This window comes from Mastigoproctus giganteus, chromosome 5 (genome assembly GCF_048544385.1).
Source record: "Mastigoproctus giganteus isolate SK-2022 chromosome 5, ASM4854438v1, whole genome shotgun sequence".
Taxonomy (NCBI): Eukaryota; Metazoa; Arthropoda; class Arachnida; order Uropygi; family Thelyphonidae; genus Mastigoproctus; species Mastigoproctus giganteus.
Genome location: NC_143579.1, coordinates 35,037,967 through 35,058,050, shown reverse-complemented (window position 1 = coordinate 35,058,050; position 20,084 = coordinate 35,037,967). Strand labels below are relative to the sequence as shown.

General features: G+C 34.6%; 1 protein-coding gene across 1 annotated transcript in view; it reads right to left on the bottom strand.

Moving 5' to 3' along the window:
• LOC150085299 (uncharacterized) overlaps nucleotides 1-20,084 on the bottom strand; it is a 285,468-nt gene that overhangs the window by 31,799 nt on the left and 233,585 nt on the right. Inside the window, exons 11-12 of the mRNA XM_090374519.1 lie at nucleotides 12,111-12,263; nucleotides 1,513-1,667 (exon numbers count right to left, since the gene is read on the bottom strand). Of these exons, the coding sequence (XP_090230645.1) occupies nucleotides 1,513-1,667; nucleotides 12,111-12,263 (308 nt within the window). The remainder of the gene's footprint in view (nucleotides 1-1,512; nucleotides 1,668-12,110; nucleotides 12,264-20,084) is intronic.

Genomic DNA, 20,084 nt, shown 5'->3' with positions numbered 1-20,084 from the left:
ACCATTTAAGGCTTTATACACCTCAATCAGATCACCTCGCAGGTGTCTAGTCTCCAGACACTGTAATTTGAAAAACTTAAGCCTTTCTTCGTAAGAGAAACCCTTTGTTCCATTCACTAATCTTGTTTCCCTTCTCTGCACTCGCTCCAGCAGCTCTACATCCTTCCTAAAATGAGGCCTCCAGACCTGTATACAGTACTCAAGGTGTGGCCAGGGATAAGGTGGTGATTATCCCCTTATACAAGAGGATAATCACCTCTGTATTCCCTGCTAGAAAATTCCGGTATATCACTGACAAGACACCATGAGTTACTCTTGTAGACTGTCTGCACTGTTCAGAAAACTTCATATCTGCTTGCACAATTATCCCCAGATCCTTTTCATTCTCTACCACTGTCAGCGTAGTACCACACAGTTGATACATTACTCTGGGGTTACTGCTTCCCATATGCAATACTTTACATTTGTCAATGTTAAATTTCAGTTGCCACCTCTCAGCCCATCTGCTCAACTTTTATAGATCCTGTTGCAGCAGCGTACTGTCATTAGTGTCATTAACATCCTTGCCAACCTATGTATCGTCTGCAAACTTGGACATTAAGCCATCATCATCATCAATATCATTAAAGATATACCATCATCAATATCAATAATAAATACAGAAAACAGCAACTTAAATACCATTACACAAATACCATTAAAAAAACTAATGTATTTTTAGTTGTTTCCAAAAGGATGCTAGCCATTTGATTTCCTCTTCAAAATATCCTGACTACTAAAAGTTTAACTACTGCATCAAATCATAATGATCTACCAAAGTCATATTCCTTGCTTTCTGAAAAAACTGCTTTCATTATTAGTTTTTTTTTTAAATTAGCTTTTAACAATTCAACTGTAAAAACATCCTTCAGTCTTGATAAAGCTCAAAGAAGATAAAAAAAAAAAAACTGACAAATATTTGTGCTTATATTGTTTAGTTTGAGGAATTTGCTTAGGTATTCTATTCAATTTCGCTAAAATAAGGATTAAGCATAACATTAATGTGAGTTTTTGTCTTTATTTTCACAATTTTAGAATTGGGTATTATTTTACTTTCATATTTTAATGGAGATCCAAAACATGAAAAATTGTTCTTATAGTACTATACCATCAATTGGTTAAGAATTGAAAAGCCAAAGAAACATTGCCATTGGTGTTGAATTTGTGAGGGTTATAAGTTTATTAATATTAGTAAGAAATATTAAATAGGTTCATTGTCCCTCATTTTTGTTCTCTTGAAAAAAAGTAAAGGGAATGAAAACAAAACTTTGAGAAGGGGGATTGTAATTAAAACAGAGATAGTGGCTGGTGGATGCATATGTTTTAATTTCTTCAAAAGTAAGAGATGGAATTGCAGGTGAGAATTTATAACAGTGTACAATAACTGAAATACAGTGTCTGTAGTAGACACTACTGATATAACAGAAAAACAGTAAAATATTAATTGTAAAAATAATTTTATTAGGCACATACCTATTTTACTATATACAGTTTGCATTTTTTTTCCTGGATCTATCATGACTCTTAATGCAACAGATTTGGTCCTATCTGAATTCCCTGGAGAAATGGTCCACATGTATTGCTGATTTGCAGGGCCTAAATTTTGATTGTTTTCTGAACCAGGATGCCTAAATAAAAAAAATAAAAAAATTAAAATTAAGCATCAGAAAACAACACTGAATACAGTAAAACCACATTAATTCACACTAATTGAGGAGAATGGGATAATCTGAATTAGTGAAAAGTTAAAATTATACAACAAATTATGTGTAAATATTTTAAAGTCATACACTGTAGTTCATAAAAAAACAAGCAAATTTATTCACAATCCAGCAACATATATTAATTTTGATAGTATCAGGACACAAATATGATGAAAAAAATAATGAAAAATGTTTATATTCAAAACAAAACTGTACACAAAGAATTAAAATAAAAAAAAATATGGATACTATGATTTTTAAAATTAAAATTTTAAAATTTGTTAAATGCTAACTACAAATTTAATCAGATGTAAATGGTCTCTCACAAACTGCAATGTCTTTTTACTTTTGAAGGCTAAATGCTCAAGGCATAATAATACGTTACAGGTTAAAATTAACTATATGATATTGGTGTAAATACACCATAGTTTACTCATAAATTTAACTACATAAGTAGTGTAACGGCATCGTTTGATTTTATCTCATATTATGGCTGCCTTCACAATGAGATACCAGGTATTGCACTACTTCGGATAAATAACGCTTCTCTAATAGAGGAGTCTACTGTCATTTATTCTCAGTGGACACCACCACTCAGATGCGTTTTGGAGCTTGTTGCCTCACTCATCAGTGGGCAGGCAGGTACCCTCATAATGCAGACATGCCATCATGGTTGCGAAGTTAATTCCACAATATGAGAGATGTCAAATGGTGAAGATAACAATAATATTTTGAAGACTAAATGCCACAATATGAGATAAAATCAAATGATGCCATTACACTACTTAAGTAGTTATATTTATGAGTAAACTATGGTGTATTTACACTGATATTATATAGTTAATTTCAACCCATAACGTATTATGCCTTGAGCATTTAGTCTTCAAAATATTATCATTATCTTCACCAGTTGGCATCTCTCATATTGTGGAATTAACTACACAACCGTGATGGCATGTCTGCATTATCAGGGTACCTGCCCACCAACAAGCTCCGAAATGTGTCTGGGTGGTGGTGCCCACTGAGAATAAATAAAAGGGGACTCCTCTACTAGAGAAGCATTATTTATTCAAAGTAGTGCAATACCTAGTATCTTGTGAAGGCAGCCACAATATGAGATAAAATCAAAAGATGACGTTCCACTACTTATGTAGTTAAATTTAACGGTAGTTAAATTTATGCATATTTATGGTGTATTTACACCGATATTATATAATGTCTTTTTACTGAAGAAACTGAAAGTTTCTATCAGATAAAGATGCTAATGTATTACCATTTCATAATGAAATCTAATGTATTACCATTTCATAATGTTGTTGTTCATACAGATAGATATGTCATCATTAATATTAGTATTAGAATTAGTCATATAGTGCAAGGAAGCCACAGGCTTTTACTGCACTGGAAAAAACAGAAAAAGTAGATAAAATACAAATTAAGTGCTTCCTTCCTCACACAGGTAACTATCCAGTTGACTTTGGAATTTTTTCAAACTGTCAGCCTGCAGAGGGAACTTGTTCCAGCAATTTGTTCCAGCAATCAACACTTTTCTCTTGCTGGCTAAGAGAAAACTTCCTACAACTTAGTCTAAACCTCTTCCCCTGTAATTTGAATTTATGGCCCCTAGTTGCAAAATTCTTTATGACAGACAGTTCTTTCCCACCCATACCATTACCCCTACTTCTCATGCTAAGTTCCTTCCTTTTCATTATTTATTGGGATAACAAGTTTTCTTGTTATCCCATAAGGACCAGGTATTCACTGCCCTCTGGCTGCCCTCAGGTGCTGGCACTCAACATAACATGCACATAAACTTTACACACCAACACTTATTCACGCTTGCCGGCTTTGGCAAATTTGCTTTTCAGATGCTACTGCGGTACATAGGGGAAACCCTGGAGACCGCCTCAAAAAACAAGAATACCTTAAATGAAAGACATTGAAAATTCTGCCTTCATTCATTTTACTAACCCCTCTCAGAGTCATATAAATCTCATTTAGATCCCCTTTAAGGTGCCTGGTTACCAAACCCTTTAGCCCACATAATTAAAGTCTCATCATATGGTCACCCTTTTGCCGATCTCACCATGCAATTTGCCCTTCTTTGGACCTTTTCAAGAAGCTCAATGTATTTTTCCAGATGAGGCCTCCATATTTGGAGACAGTATTCCAAATGTAGTCTTACAACAACCTTATACAGTGGGATTATAACATTCCTATCTCTGACAGGATATTGTTCAATAAATCATCAGACACTATGGGCTTTCCTGGCCACTTGTTTACACTGCTCAGAAAACTTTATATCTGTCTGTATCTCCAGGCTCCCTTTTTAATTCAACCCAGCCAAGCATAAAAATTATTTTGGTATTGCTTTGGTATTTTGGTATTTTGGTATTCCCAAGACCTTAGGAATAGCAATACCAAATTGGGAATAGTAAGACCTTGTATTTTTCTTCATTAAAACACAGCGCCACTTTTCTGACCATTCTTGAAGCTTGTTTAAGTCATCCTAAAGGAGCACTACTTGGCACTCTGAATATTTACATTGTCTGCAAATTTTGACATCATGCCCCTTATTCCTTCATCAATGTCATTTATGAAAATCAGAAATAACAGTGGTCCAAGAACTGATCTTGAAGGGGACCACATTTCTGACATCACACCAATCTGAAGAATATCCATTAATGACAACCCTCTTCCTTCTGCCCTGCAGCCACTCTGCAGTCCATCTTAGAACTTTTCCAGTGATCACAATTTGTTCCTAACAGCAACCAGCTCATACACACTTCATGCTATGTCAAAATAGCTCACCACATTAGTTAAATGTGTTTTTCCCTTTAACAAATCCATATCATGTTGTTATTTGGTTTTTAGAGGAGCATTAGCAACTAAGGCCATATTGCTCTGGGGATATGCGGTTGTCATTCTCTGACCTTTCCACATCCTCCGTATTTGGTGGTCACGGGCTCGAACCCCGGTCTGATCAAGAAGTGTGTGCTACGCACTGCTGCTCCTACCCACTTGACTACGGAGGCACCTCCATATCATGTGTCCTTTAAAATGCTAAATGTCTCTGGATTGCACTCTAAATCACTGCCTCTAAGATTTTCCCTACCACTGAAGTCAGACTAACTGGTCTGTAGTTACCAACTTCACGCTTAGAACTGCCTTTATGTATTAGCAATACATTAGCACTTTTCCAATCCAAAGGAATCTCTCCTGAGCCCAATGATATGCTCATAATTAACTGCACTGGTTTAATCAACCCTGGGGGCTCACATCCGGTATGGGCTTGGCACACCCAGGGTCCTAAGCTGGATATCATCATCACTCTTCTCTTTCTTGGTGATTCCCTTCTACTTTTGACACACTCTCTCTCTCTCTCTCTCTCTCTCTCTCTCTCTCTCTCTCTCTCTCTCTCTGGGTAACTTGGGAACTTCTTTTTTCCCTGGTGCAGTATAAGTATTGCACCATATGGCTATTAATAATAATAATACACTCTCTGACCATCTCACTCAAAATTACTGGGCATAGTCCATCAGGAATCTCACTTGCCTTTAGGCTGCAAAGTTTTCCTAATAAACAGCCATCTATAATTTCAAAATCACTAATTTCATATGGCTTGGCCTCACTCACACAGTCTCTCCTCAGCATGAAGGGTCTCTTTCTTCACTAATGACCAATGCAGAGTATCAGTCTTTACTGAAGGAAGACCCTTTACTATTCAATTCATCAGCAACATCAGCTGGGTTATTGGCTTGTCCCCATTTTCTTCTTTTTTGTATTCACATACATGAAAAACTCGTTGTTCCCATTCTTGGCTTTTTTAAAGTCAGCCAGCCTTGGCCTCCGTAATCTTAACTGTGTTACTAATACAAAATTATGATGTCAGGGTCACCTGTAAATGATTAAATCTACCCATATATTTATTTTGTCTGTAAATTGAGTGTGTTCTTTGGTCAATTTCCCTGTTTTGCTGGACAAAAAAAACCCCAGTTTCTGCGGAAAAAAACCTTGTTATCTATGCCTGAGACCAACTAACCCAGCCACGGAGTGAAAAAAGTCCATTAAAGTTCTTCGCATCATCAATGGGATTTGAACCTAGTCCTTTTCCACCCAGTGTGGGGAGGACGGTAATGATACCACTGTGCTAGCTGCGCAGACCATGTGTTACTGTTACAGATCGACTTGTAGCTGTTGTAGGCTTCAGTACTTTTCATTGTTCTGTAACTTTCCCATGCTATTTTTTTTCTGCTCTATTATACTGGTCAGCTCTATATTCATCCATCTTGGCCTCCTCCTCATATTATATTTTCTTAATGGTATATATGCATTCATGGCTTCTGTGATTATTGATTTAAAGGTATTAGCATTAGCATTAGTAGAGGCATATGATGCAAGAAAGCAAGCTTATTCAGCATCAGCCAAAAAAAAAAAAAAAAACCACTCCCATTTCACCCCTCCGTTCATTCAAAATACCTGTCCACCACTGTCAGTGTAGTACCGCAGAGTTGATACGTTGCTCTGGGGTTACTGTTTCCCATATGTAGTACTTTACATTTGTCAATGTTACACTTCATTTGCCACCTCTCAGCCCATCTGTTCAACCTTTCCAGATCCTGTTGCAGCAGCATAGCGTCAGTAGTGTCCTTAACAACCCTGCCAACCTTTGTATCATCTGCAAACTTGGACATTAAACTTGATATCCCATCATCAATATCATTCATAAACACCGAAAACAACAACGGACCCAACACTGAACCTTGAGGAACTCCACTAATAACATTAGTCCACGTTGAGCAGTGTCCATTGATTACCACTCTCTGTCTTCTGCCACTCAACCATCCCCTTATCCATAGCAGCAATTTGCCTCCAATGCCACACTGCTCCAATTTGTGCAGCAGTCTTCCATGTGCAACAGTATCGAAAGCCTTTCTAAGATCCAAATATATAATATCAAAGTTATTCCCTGCATCCAGTTCTTTTGTGACTACATCATAGTATCCAATCAAATTGGTCAGGCAAGACCTGCCCTTAACAAAACCATGCTGCGTCAGAGCTATAACGGAATTCTTGTCTAGATGATCCTGCAGTGCTTCTTTAACCAGTGCCTCCATTAATTTACCTGGAACAGAAGTTAAACTAACAGGTCTATAATTACTTGTGTCAGCCTTTGATCCTCCTTTGTGAATTGGGGTTACATTTGCACATCTCCAGTCTATGGGTACCTCCCCTGAGTCCAAAGAAGCTCTCATAATTATGGCTAGGGGTTTGCATACTTCCTTTGCTGCCTCCTTTAATATAACTGGATAGATCCCATCCACCCCAGGTGCCTTTTTTATGTTTATCCTCAACAATCTCTCCTCCACTTTCCTTTCAGTTATTACAAAATCATCCAGCTCATTGCCACTGTTTACTTTACCTACATCATTCTCCTTCCTGAATAACTCCTCATGCGTGAATGTAGATGCAAAATACTCGTTTAGATTGTTAGCCACCTGAGCAGGATCCTCAACTGTTGAACCATCAATATCCAGTGGACCAATCTGATTCATCCCTTTCCTTCTCAAGTTCAAGTATGTAAAGAACTCTTTTCTGTTTTTCTTTGCATCCTTTGCCAAGGATTTTTCGTAGTCTGCCTTTGCCTGCCTAATCTCCTTTGTGACTTGGTTACAGACCAACTTATATCTATCATAGGCTTCCATGTCACCCATTAATTTGTATGTATCCCATGCATTTTTCTTCTCTGCCACATGTCTCATTAGTTCATCTGACAACCATTTAGGCCTAACCCTTGAACAATATTTCTTAATTGGTATGTAAAGCCTGGTAGCCTCCAATATTAGTTCCTTGAATGCTTCCCATTTTGAGTTTGCTGTTGGTAACATCATCAGTTGGTCCCACTGTACAAAATTTAAATACTGTCTCAGACCATCATAGTCTCCTTTACGAAAACAAAAACCCTTCCCTTTACCTCTGATGGTAGTTACCTCCTTGAGTAAATCCCACTTCGACACACTGTGATCACTGCCACCTAGTGGTTCATTTATCTGCAGGTTCTTAATGCATGAAGAATCACTACTGATAATCAGATCAAGAGTATTGCTCCCTCTTGTTGCCTCAAGAACATGCTGATGTAGAAAACAATCATCCAATAAATCCACAAAAGCCTTGCTAGTGTGCGAGTGACCAACTCACAAATTCCAGTCAATATCTGGGAAATTAAAATCCCCCATTATAAGACTCTCTGATTTACTGGCCCACTCTATTTCCCTGTACAATATCTTATTATACTCATCAGAGTCATTAGGCCTATAGCACACTCCTACTCTCAATTTTGATTTCCCTATGCTTATGTCACACCAAACTGACTCGACACTGCCCTGTCCATCGATGTCGACTGGCTTCACTTCCTTGGACTTTATGTGTTTCTTAATTAATAGCATAACCCCTCCTCCCCTCCTGTCCTGTCTATCCTTTCTATACACATTGTATTCCCCAAATTCCAGTTCCGCATTACTTATATCTGTGTGACACCACGTCTCTGATATCCCAACAATATCTGCCTTTGATGTTTTGAGCAATACCTCAAATTCATCAAATTTATTTACCAAACTCCTAGCATTGGTGTACACACAGGTATACATGCACCTGTTTCTATTCTTAGCTACTCTAACACAACCCATGTGTTTACTTGTACCGCAATGACTACCAGCAGTCTCTGAAATATCCTGCATCTTGTTTTTCAGACGTCTGCTCATTTCAATAGAAGCAGTGCAAGAATCACTTCCACCTCTGCCAGTGGCTACTGTTAATCTATTAGTCCTTGTATCCCCCCCAACTAGCAGTTTTCCGACCCACCTAACACTGCCTCGACAGCATCAGCAAAAATTCTTGCACCCTTTCTATTTAAGTGTATCCCATCCCTGTATTCCATGATTCTAATGTATTCGCCCAATTAATAGATGCCATAGTGCCTTAAACAACTGTCATAGTCCCCTTTTCTGAAATTAAAACCTGTGCCTTTACCTTTAACTGATAGAACATCTTTTTTTTTTCACCTTCCAACTGACGATTACAATATTGCTACCTATCAATGGTCCTGTACTTTAAGCCCTGTAATGTCATCCGATTCACGAGTAATGATGAGGTCAAGAATATTCTTTCCCCTTAGATTTTCTCTAACATGCTGGTATAAATAATAATCACGTAGTTTATTTAAAATTTTGTCTCCATGATAAGTTTCTCTTGCACTTATTCCAATGAATTAGAGGCAGACTGAAGTCATAGGTCTAACTCACATCACACAGATTCTTGTGCTGGCAGAAGTAATTTATGACTCAGCAAAAGCTCTTTTCGCACTCAGGCTGCTTTTGATAAGAAGCATGACTCCACCACTCTTTCTACCTTCCCTATCTTTCCTAAATACATATACATACCATAGTGGAACTTGTCATCCCCAATTTCCAGGTGGCACCACATTTCTGTTAGCCCTATTATATCAGCATTAGTTGTCCTGACCAGGAGTTTGAATTCACCAATTACTTAAATGCAGTTAAGACTAAATATCATCTATAGTTTACTATCCTGTCACACCTTTTGAAGTTATTTAGGCTTGTTTCCCTAGCTTTACCTTCCTGCTCGTTTGAAACATTGCAACCCTCAAAACATCTTACCAACATCGGCTGCTATAGCAACAAACAAGAATTCTATAGATGTGTGCAAGCATTACTTTGACCCATAATATCATCAGGTAAACATGGGTCTATTCCCTTCTCCCCAACTAGCAGTTTCCACAGAACCCTTAATGTATCCTCAATTATGCTGACAAAAACCCTTGCACCAACTTTGGTTGAATGAATACCATCTATGCACAAGAGATTCCTTCTACCTACAAGTGCAAGCCATTCTAATAAAAATTTCCTACACAGAACCTTGCAGACTCCCTCAAGTTTTGAGTTAATCCACAATGCTTTCGACATATAACCCCTCCTGTCATGTGTGGGCAGAATTGCAGACACATACACATTCTGATCTAAATCGAAGAATTTTTTCAGGATGTTTTGAATTCCTTGTCAGAATTAAGAATATATTGAGGCAGCTTCTGGTTTTGCATAATTTTACTTTCTTTTATTCACTATCCTCTTTACCTATAGATCTTTTTTCCATTTTGCTCTGATGTTATTTCTTTTTCCATTACCATAAGTTATTCAACCTCATCTTCATCTTCTTAATATCCTTTTGTTGCTACTGCTAGCAATGCATTTTGACATCTCATAAATAAATAAAAATATTATCATCATTTAATAGCTTTTACATACCTCTCTACTTCATTTCTACTTTCATCACAGTTGTAAATAATGCCTTTTACATTATAATTTTTAAAATTTGCCACTATCTTTTTTTCTCTTGTGTTCTGTTCACTGTCAGAATCATCAACAAAAAAAAAAAAAAAAAAGACAATCCTCAGCTGTAACCTTCAATTCAAATAAATGTTAACAGCTGAGTATGACTTCTTGATCCATATATTACACGAGGGCTGTAGTACTGGGAGGTTAGAAATTGTTATGTAATCATTCCTTTAAAAAAAAAATCATTAAATTCTTATTTAGATAAAAGACGCTTCCGCATAAATAAAATACATAAAAAAGCAGTCTGAATTATAGAGAGAATTAAAAAAATTAATACTTATTCTTGAAAATCAAAACTTCTATAAATTGTTGTAATTTATTTATGAACTGTAAATTATAACAAGCCAATTAAAGAATATATATATATGACGTATGATCAAAAGTATAGACACAACAAATCCTTAAAATTAATCCAAACTTGTGAAATTTTACAGTATATAATCATTTCAATGAAAATGCGATACATTTTTTAGTCTTCACTAGTTATACTGATAAACAATATATGAACTTTACCTTACTGGAAATTTGTATGCAGTACCACAAACTGACATTTAAAATATGCAAATATAATTTTAAAAATTGCTAATTGAATTAAAAAAATTAATACTTATTCTTGAAAATCAAAACTTCTATAAATTGTTGTAATTTATTTATGAACTGTAAATTATAACAAGCCAATTAAAGAATATACATATGACGTATGATCAAAAGTATAGACACAACAAATCCTCAAAATTAATCCAAACTTGTGAAATTTTACAGTATATAATCATTTCAATGAAAATGCGATACATTTTTTAGTCTTCACTAGTTATACTGATAAACAATATATGAACTTTACCTTACTGGAAATTTGTATGCAGTACCACAAACTGACATTTAAAATATGCAAATATAATTTTAAAAATTGCTAATTGAATTAAAAAAATTAATACTTATTCTTGAAAATCAAAACTTCTATAAATTGTTGTAATTTATTTATGAACTGTAAATTATAACAAGCCAATTAAAGAATATACATATGACGTATGATCAAAAGTATAGACACAACAAATCCTCAAAATTAATCCAAACTTGTGAAATTTTACAGTATATAATCATTTCAATGAAAATGCGATACATTTTTTAGTCTTCACTAGTTATACTGATAAACAATATATGAACTTTACCTTACTGGAAATTTGTATGCAGTACCACAAACTGACATTTAAAATATGCAAATATAATTTTAAAAATTGCTAAAACTCAAAAACTGCATGTATTCAGGAGCTATTATATATTTATTGATTTTTTTCAATTAACCTAACAGAATGAGAAAATAAAATTAGGATTAAAGTATGCACCATACAACACTTCATATGTTCACACATATTCACAATATGTGTGAACATATTCAATTATTTTTTTCTTAATTTAGTAATGGTGAAGAATAGTGAATGAAACTGGTGAAGTTTTATAATATATATGCACTTCAGTGAAAATGTATTTTTTAGTCATTCACTAGTTATACTGATACAGAATACATGAACTTTAGCTTACTGGAAATTTGTATGCAGTACCACATACTGATGTTTAAAATATGCAAATTTAATTTTAAATGCTGCTAAAACTCAAAAACTGCAAGTATTCAGGAGCTATTATATATTTATTGATTTTTTTTCAATTAACCCAACAGAATAAGAAAATAAAATTAGGATAAAGTATACACTGTAAAATGCTTCACGCATATTCAGTTATTTTTTTCTTAATTTAATAATTTTTTGTAATTAATTTTATTTAATTATTTTTTGTAATATTCTAAATAGATGCATTATGAAATTTAATGAAAATCCATTTAAATAACTTAAAATATGTTTAATAAATAATTTTAGCAGTTAAATTATTTCTGTCTATAGGCATAAAGTGGCAGGTCCTCATATAAAATAATGTTTTTGAAAATAAAACATAATCAACTTACTTATTTTGTAAGTCGTGCCAAATTTGATTGCGACAAGGTGAAAATTCTGTTGTGGCATTTCCTGCTGCCTTTGTATAACTGTTTTCAGGCCTTATCTCTACAGATGTTGAGTATATATCATCTTGTAGCTCCTTTGGATAATCGGGACTTTTTCTAAAGAAAAAAAATTAATGCAACAAATGATTATTGTATCTTCATTAAAAACTATTAAGATTCTTTTGAAGAATCTCAATTTACGAGAGCAGTTCAATAAAGAATGATCATAATTTTGTTTTCACAACATACCTTTATTAATCATTCATATTTTGATGGCCCTTTTCAAATTCATCCCCATTTTATGAAATACACTTATTCCAACATTTCTGCCCCCTCTTCAAAAATGGTGGAAGCCATTTTTTGACATGCATTTGAGAACTGCCTCCAATGTCTTTATAACGTTTTCTGATGACTGGAAACATTTTTATTGCAGCTCATTCTTTAACTTTGTAAATAAAAAATAAAAAAAAATTGTAGGGTACAAGGTCAGGGCTATGGGGCAGATGAGGAACACATTTGACATTAATTCTGGCTAAATACTCAATGACAGTATGAGAAATGTGAGGTCTCCCATTTTTGTGATACAGCATCCACCCACTCGTGCAGTTGTGGTCATTTGCAATGAATGTGATCCCACAAATCATGCAGTACAGTTCTGTAGTAAAGTCCTGTAACAGTTGTTATGACGTGGCAACAAATACTAGTAAACTATTCCTTGAATGTCAAAAAAAGTGATAACCATAACCTTTCCTGTAGAAGCCACAACTTCTGCTTTTTTTGGTATTGGTAATGATGCAGATTTCCAAACAGAGTTTTGTTGCTTACCCTCTGGGTCAAAATGATGAAGTCATGTCTCATAAGCCGTTATCACCTTGTGCAGAACCTCACCATCTTTAGTAACCATTCATTGCAGCTCCTGACAACTCTCCATGCAAACTTGCCATTGCTCAGATGTGAGTAGTCTTGAAACCCAGCATGCACAAACACGTGTCATATGCAAATGGTAAGGGAGAATACCATGCATGCTTCCTATTGATAGGCTCAACATCTCTGCTAGTTGCCTTACTGTTATATGATGATCTCTCATGATTACAGGTGGTGTTTGTCCCTGCGGTGACAGCAAAAATTGTCCCTGCTAGAGCTCCAGGGCTACTGATTTTTGTTTTTGAATCACATTCATCTTTAAATATGCTAAACCACCTGTGAGCTGTGCTATATGGAAGCACAGATTCACCATAATCCTCTTGTAACATTTGCTCAGCTGATGTTCCCTTGAGATGGAAACAGAATTTGAGAGCAGCATACTGTTCCTCACATGTCACGTCCATCGTTACGTAGACAAAACTGAACAGGCATAAACTTCACTGCTGAGCAGTGAAGTTTATGAAGTTTTAATACTACTGAGCAGGGATGGCTCATTGGTAGGCACTGCAGAACTGCAACATCCCCAGCCTTTTAAATCTAAATATACAGTCGATGGAGTTATATGAAATTTTGTGAAGAACAATGCAATGCAATGAATATTTTTATTAACAGGTCCCACATATAGTATACTCATCCTCTATTTCCAATAGTCAAAAAAAAAAAAATAATAATAATAATAAAAAAAAAATAATTACTTTATTTAATACAAGTATTAAACAGAGCCTGAGCCATCCAGGCCCAACCATAGCCTAAGGCCTTTGGGAAAACAACTATTTCCAATAATCATTTCAATTCCGGAGATTCGCTTATTATTGACAAATAAAAACACGAAATCATTTTCAACTTTGAACTTTAACCGTAGACAAAACTGCACTAGACAGGTCCACATTTCACTCTTAGTTTTTCACAATTATCTCTCCAAGAAAAACAAATGTGATTAAAAAAGACGTCCACCCCACGCCAGAGATTCAAATATCTCAGCCGGGAATAAGTAATAATAAGAAATATATTCGCAGTTTTAATACTGAATGATACCAAAGGAAAAGTTGGCTTTATGGTTGTGAAGTTAGAAATGCATTGTTTTGTTTTCCATGTTTACTGTTCGGAAGTGACTTAACGTGGAAAAAAAATGGCCTTACAAACATAAACAAAATGAAAGAAAAAACTGGAAAACATGAGAGTTTGAAGAAACATATTGATAATGTGAGTTCACTATCACTTTTAGGAAGTGTAAATATTAAAGAACAGCTTAGTGAGGCCTACAGACTTCTGATCTGCGAGCATAACAGAAAAGTTACCAAGAATCGTGAGATATTATCTAAAATAATAGACTGCATTAAATTTTGTGGACAGTTTGAAATTCCTTTAAGTGGACATGAAGAAAAAGATGATTCTGAAAATCAAGGAGTATTCAGAGGATTAATAAATTTCACCTCAAAATTAATTCTGATTTAAAGAACCATTTAGAAAGTAATGCAGCATTTAAAGGCATTTCAAAAACTATTCAAAATGACATTCTTGACTGTTTACTGCAAATATGCCGGGATGGAATGAAAAGAGAAATTAAAGAAGCTTCATTCATAGCTGTCATGGCTGATGACACAACAGATGTTTCAGAACATATACAAATGGTAACTGTTCTGAGATATGAACTGAATGGAGATATTTTTGAGCATTTTTGGAGTTTTTTCACTCCGGAAAACCAAACGGCAGACAGAATATCAAAGTGCATTCTAGATATAATCCTCGAAGAAAATACTCAAAAACTGGTTGCTCAGACATTTGATGGTGCAAGTGGTGATGAAAGGCAAGAAAGGGGAAGTTCAAGCTAAAATAAAGCAAGTTTACAATAATGCACACTTTATTCACTGATATGCACACCAACTGAATCTGATGATGAGAAATGCAGCAACTACTACCCAAGATTCAAGAATATTCTTTTTGAACCTCATATTGATACCAACATTTTTCTTGCGATCACCACAGCATCTCTCTGTTCTCAGCAAGCATATGGACAGCCGTGTTCCATGTTCTTCTCCTACAAGATAGAACTTCAATATACGCAACATGAACAGCATTTATGAAAATTTTGAATCCTTAAAAAAGTGCATAGAGGAAATACAAGCAACAGCAAACACAGATAAGGCGATTTCAGAAGCAACTGGAATTTTGCACATCTTGAGTAATGAAAAATTTGTGTTCCGGTTAGAATTTTTCCATCAGATAATGCCTCATGTGGAAGTTATTTATAATCAAATACAATCTCGAGAAATTGACGCATTTAAAATACACAAATATATAGCAAACTTTAAGAATGCCATTCTAAAAATCAGGAATTCAAAGTACCATGAAAATCCTTCAAAAACACTCATGATTGAAGCGAAGGAAGTATGCGACTATGTAAGCATTGACATAGGTGACAGATATTCTTTTACAAATCAAGGCAATTAATTGCTCCTAAATTGTTTAACAAGAAGAACTTTGTTATTTTTCGTAAGAAAATGCCCATGGAAGAGGTAAGGGAGTTTACTGAGGCATATCCCATGATTGAAAGAGAAAAACTTCTGATGGAATTACAAGTTTCCTGTATGATCTACACAACTATTGAAAATTAATTGACTTGATGAAATTTATCTCAGAAAATAATATTTTTATGAGTTTTAAAAATAATTTTTATGAATTTTGTAAGTTCTTGGTGAACTTACAAAACTCATAAAAATTCTTTTGACCATTCCAATGACTACTTTTGGAGCCCGAACGCTGCCATTTGACATTAAAAAGAATAAAGACATTTTTAAGGAGCACTATGAATCAAGAAAGGCTAAATGCTCAAGCAATGCTTTCAACATAGAAAAGCTTGGTCAACAGTGTACCAAACTTGAAAGAAAAAGTTATTAATCTATTTTCAACAAATAAAAACCAAAGAATGGATTTTATTTTTAAATAAAATTTCAAGATCACCCAAGTTTGTTAATGGTAAGTATCTAGTTAATGTTTTGTAGTATTTATAACTTGCTTATTATTATTACTATCTATGTCTACATGTCTTATAATCAAGGCAATTTAATGTAACTTTAAGAAGCAGCACCCCATACATCAGAGTAACGAGATGCCACTGCCATCATGTGCACGAGTCAACTGCACAGTTGCTATATTATGTAGCTTGGCCTGGTCTTAAATTCTGCAGAATAGCAAGCTAAAAACAGCAAGCAGTATGGTTGTTCAGGAAAAATTATGATCATTCTTTATTAAACAGCACTAAACAGACAAATACAGATCACGGAATCATTAAATTTGAGGATAATATATTGTTCAATTTCAATATGTATCACTGAATTCACGGAAAAAATATCTGTTGTTTAATACTTTCGTAGAATATTGAAAAAGTACATATGCAATGTGCATTCATAATCAGTTTCAAAAGATACATGTACAGTAGTAACAAGTAATGTAAAAAAAAAAATTTATACTTATGGCTGAAAATCAACAATGAATTTCTAGAAATTGTTGTGACTTATTTGCCAACTGTAACACTGTTAATTGCAAAATATAAAGAGCCAATTATAAGGAGATATAAATATACATATACACACACACACACACACACACACACATATATATATATATATATATATATAAGCATGATCAAAAAGTTCATACATTAACCCTTTTATACTCTTGTCTCTGATTGTTATACTAATAGTCAACCTGGGTCAGAAAAACCTAGAAAGTGAACTCAATACCACAGCATTTATGAAAATTTCTTAATGATTTATTTTCATTTGTTACTACTACTGTCTAGTTCAAGCAACCAAATTTTCATATTAATAGTCACAATAGTTATTTTAAAAAAAAAAAATTATATTTATCTGATTTCATGCTTTCCTGTTTTTCAAAATGATAGCTTTTAGAAGTTTATAATGCAGCTTTCAATAGAAAATTTGACTCAAAATTTTTTTATTTACTCAAATATATAAAACAGAAAGACTGTGTAACCATAAAAATTTTCAAAAAACGATTTATTATGAATAAATGGTATATGCTTTTTTTTTTTTTTGCATGCAACTTAAAGTTTCAGTTTGACACCAGTTTTCATAAGTTTATAAAGCAACCGGCAAAAGCAAAGGTATTGTGCCAGATAACACTTCCATTGCATCAGCTGTTTCTATAAATACGGTGTTGGACGGGTATATATGCTCGTTATTATCCTGTTTTGGGGAGGTGTAACATGGCTCAATATGTTGAGTTGACACCAATAAAAAAGTCTAGCTGTTGCTCTGTCCCAGGAAGGGCTTTCTACGCATGCTATCGCTGATAAAATAGGCTGCCACCAGTCAACAGTATCTCAGGTGCTGAAATAGCGTGAAACCAGTGAAGTGAACAGAAGACCTGGATCAGACCATAAGAGAGTGACTACGCCTTCCCAAGACTGATATTTGAAACGGCTATGCCTTCGTAATTGCCATGCTAATGCTCCTGATCTAAAACTGGACTTTGAGATGGCCTCTGGTGTTGAAACAAGTTATCCAAAGATGGCTTTCGTAATGTGGTCTGCATGCCTATCGGCCCAAGAAGAAGCCTTTGTTGACCCAACAAATGAGGAAGAACGACTTGCTTGGGCTAAAACGCAAGTTTCATGGACAAAAGAGCAGTGGGACACCATCATCTTTTCTGACGAATCGAAATTCAACCTGCATGGCTTGGATGGGAAGCGATATGTCAGAAGACGAAAAGCAGAGGCATACCATCCTGACTGCATAACACCGACTGTAAAGTTCCCCACTGGTCAGATGGTCGGGGGATGCATAACAAGCAAAGGGGTGGGGCGAATTAAGTTTATTAACGGAACAGTGAATGCAGAAACCTACACTGCTATCTTGGAGGAGTGCCTGAAACCCATTATTAGGGATCACCACACAGACGTCCAAAACTGCATTTTCTAACAGGACTCAGCACCTTGCCACACAGAGAAAAATTGGTAAGTTTATGCTATTTAGATTTAATGATGAGTTTGTCTTCTTGTCTCACAAGGCTTAAAACATACTTGCACCAATGTTTTCCCTCGTTTTACTCCCATAAGGTGCAGTCATACCTCAGAAATGCTGGCATTACAGTGGCCCAGCAACAGTCCAGATTTGAACTCTATTGAAAATTGCTTGTACATAATGTCGTCTAATATTGCTCAGAAGAAGCCAACAAGTAAGATTCAGCTGCAGGAGAGCATTGTAAGGGTGTGGTACCACGAAATTGACCCAATTTCGTGGCAACCGTATATCCAGAAGTTGATTACCTTCTGGATATACGGTTGCCCAGTTCTGAAAAATGTGAAATATCACGTTTTTCAGAACTGGTACCTTCTAGGGGGGTACCGCTAAATTATATTATAATTGGCATTATTTTAAATTTTATATCGGTTTTATTAATTGGATTTAAAGTGCTAAATTATATAGGGGACTATCGGCTACTGTTTATGTCTTATTACCTTTACTTCCCCCTCCCTGTTGGTTTATTTTATTTTACGTAATTTTTACGTAAAATAAAATTAATTTTCTTGTTAATTTCACTCTACAGTTTTTGCCATACTACTGGCTTATGTTGTATTTTATTTTGTTTTATTTTGAATTATCGGATATATCTGGGCTTCATGTGGAGGATGTGCATTTTGCTGCCTCTAATGATAGCTTAATATATATTTATTTATTTATTTATTTTCTTATTTTATGTTAAACTTTTAAGCCATTATTTAAATATACATATATATATATATATTTATTTTTATTATTTTTTTTTTTTCAAAAAGCAATTCTTTGTGAAAATTGCCCACTTTGGTTTTCTTTGCCCAATGCAAGAGAGAGAGAGAATGTTCCTTATCATTGGGAATGAAGAATGTTTTCACTTCTAAAAAGCAAATGGTGACAAGTTACTGAGAGATACAATATTACCAGGTCATATAAGTGCTAATGTGCAATATGTTTAAACCATCTCAAGAGTAATCATAGTGTGAAACATTTTCACACACTGCTGTTGTGACAGCGCAGGAAAAAAAAAAAAAAAAAACTCTCTTTTTCAATTTGCTGCTCATAACAGAAAATGCTGACTTCCAGCATCTGATCCAGTTTCTGTGATAAAAGAGAATTTTTCCTTGAAATTTTGTGATTATGTCAACTACATGTCAAAGAAAGATTTTGTTACAGTACAATTTTCAAGCAACAACCCACTGAGTAGTGCACTTTTGGATTTTGTGCACAAAGTAACATCAGAGATGACGGTTTCGGGTTTGACACTTTTCAAAAGTTTATGTGGCTGCCAATAAAGATTTTTTTTTGTTGAAGTTTTGTTATAACATCAAATTCACATCCCAGAGATGTGCTGTAGCAATATCATTTTCAAAAAAAAATCTATATGAGTAATATGAACATATTTTTTTATTCAGTGGACAATATGATGTTTTCTGTTTCATGCCAATTTTTGCAATTTATAATAAGGCCTGCTAATAGATGAATTTCCTTGAAATTTGTTAACTGATGCAATACACACTGAAGAAAGAATATGTATTTTTTTTAAAAATGATTTGTTGTGAGGAGTACAAATTTTATTTTTCATTGCATGCAAAGAAACTATTATAGTACAGCTTCTTTTCCAATCTAAATAGTGAGAGCATTCATTTTCAATTTTCATTTGTTATGGCTAGCATGTGAACCACCGACATTTCAATAATTCCTATACAAGTTTAGCAAGGACCACATCCACTTACTTATGCTGGAATTAAACTAAAAAAGCTTAACAACATTTTCATACTTGATTCAATATTTTCCCTGTTTTCTTGATAACTAATTTGGTAGTAGTCCCTCTGGGTCTAATAGACCCAGGGGAACTACTACCAAAGAATTAACTTTTATCTTGAAATTGCAACATCATAGCAAGTTGCAACTTGTTGCAACATATGTTTGTTGACTCATCTGGACATAGTGACACATGAATCATCCATTTATCTGCAGTAAGTCTGAATAAGAG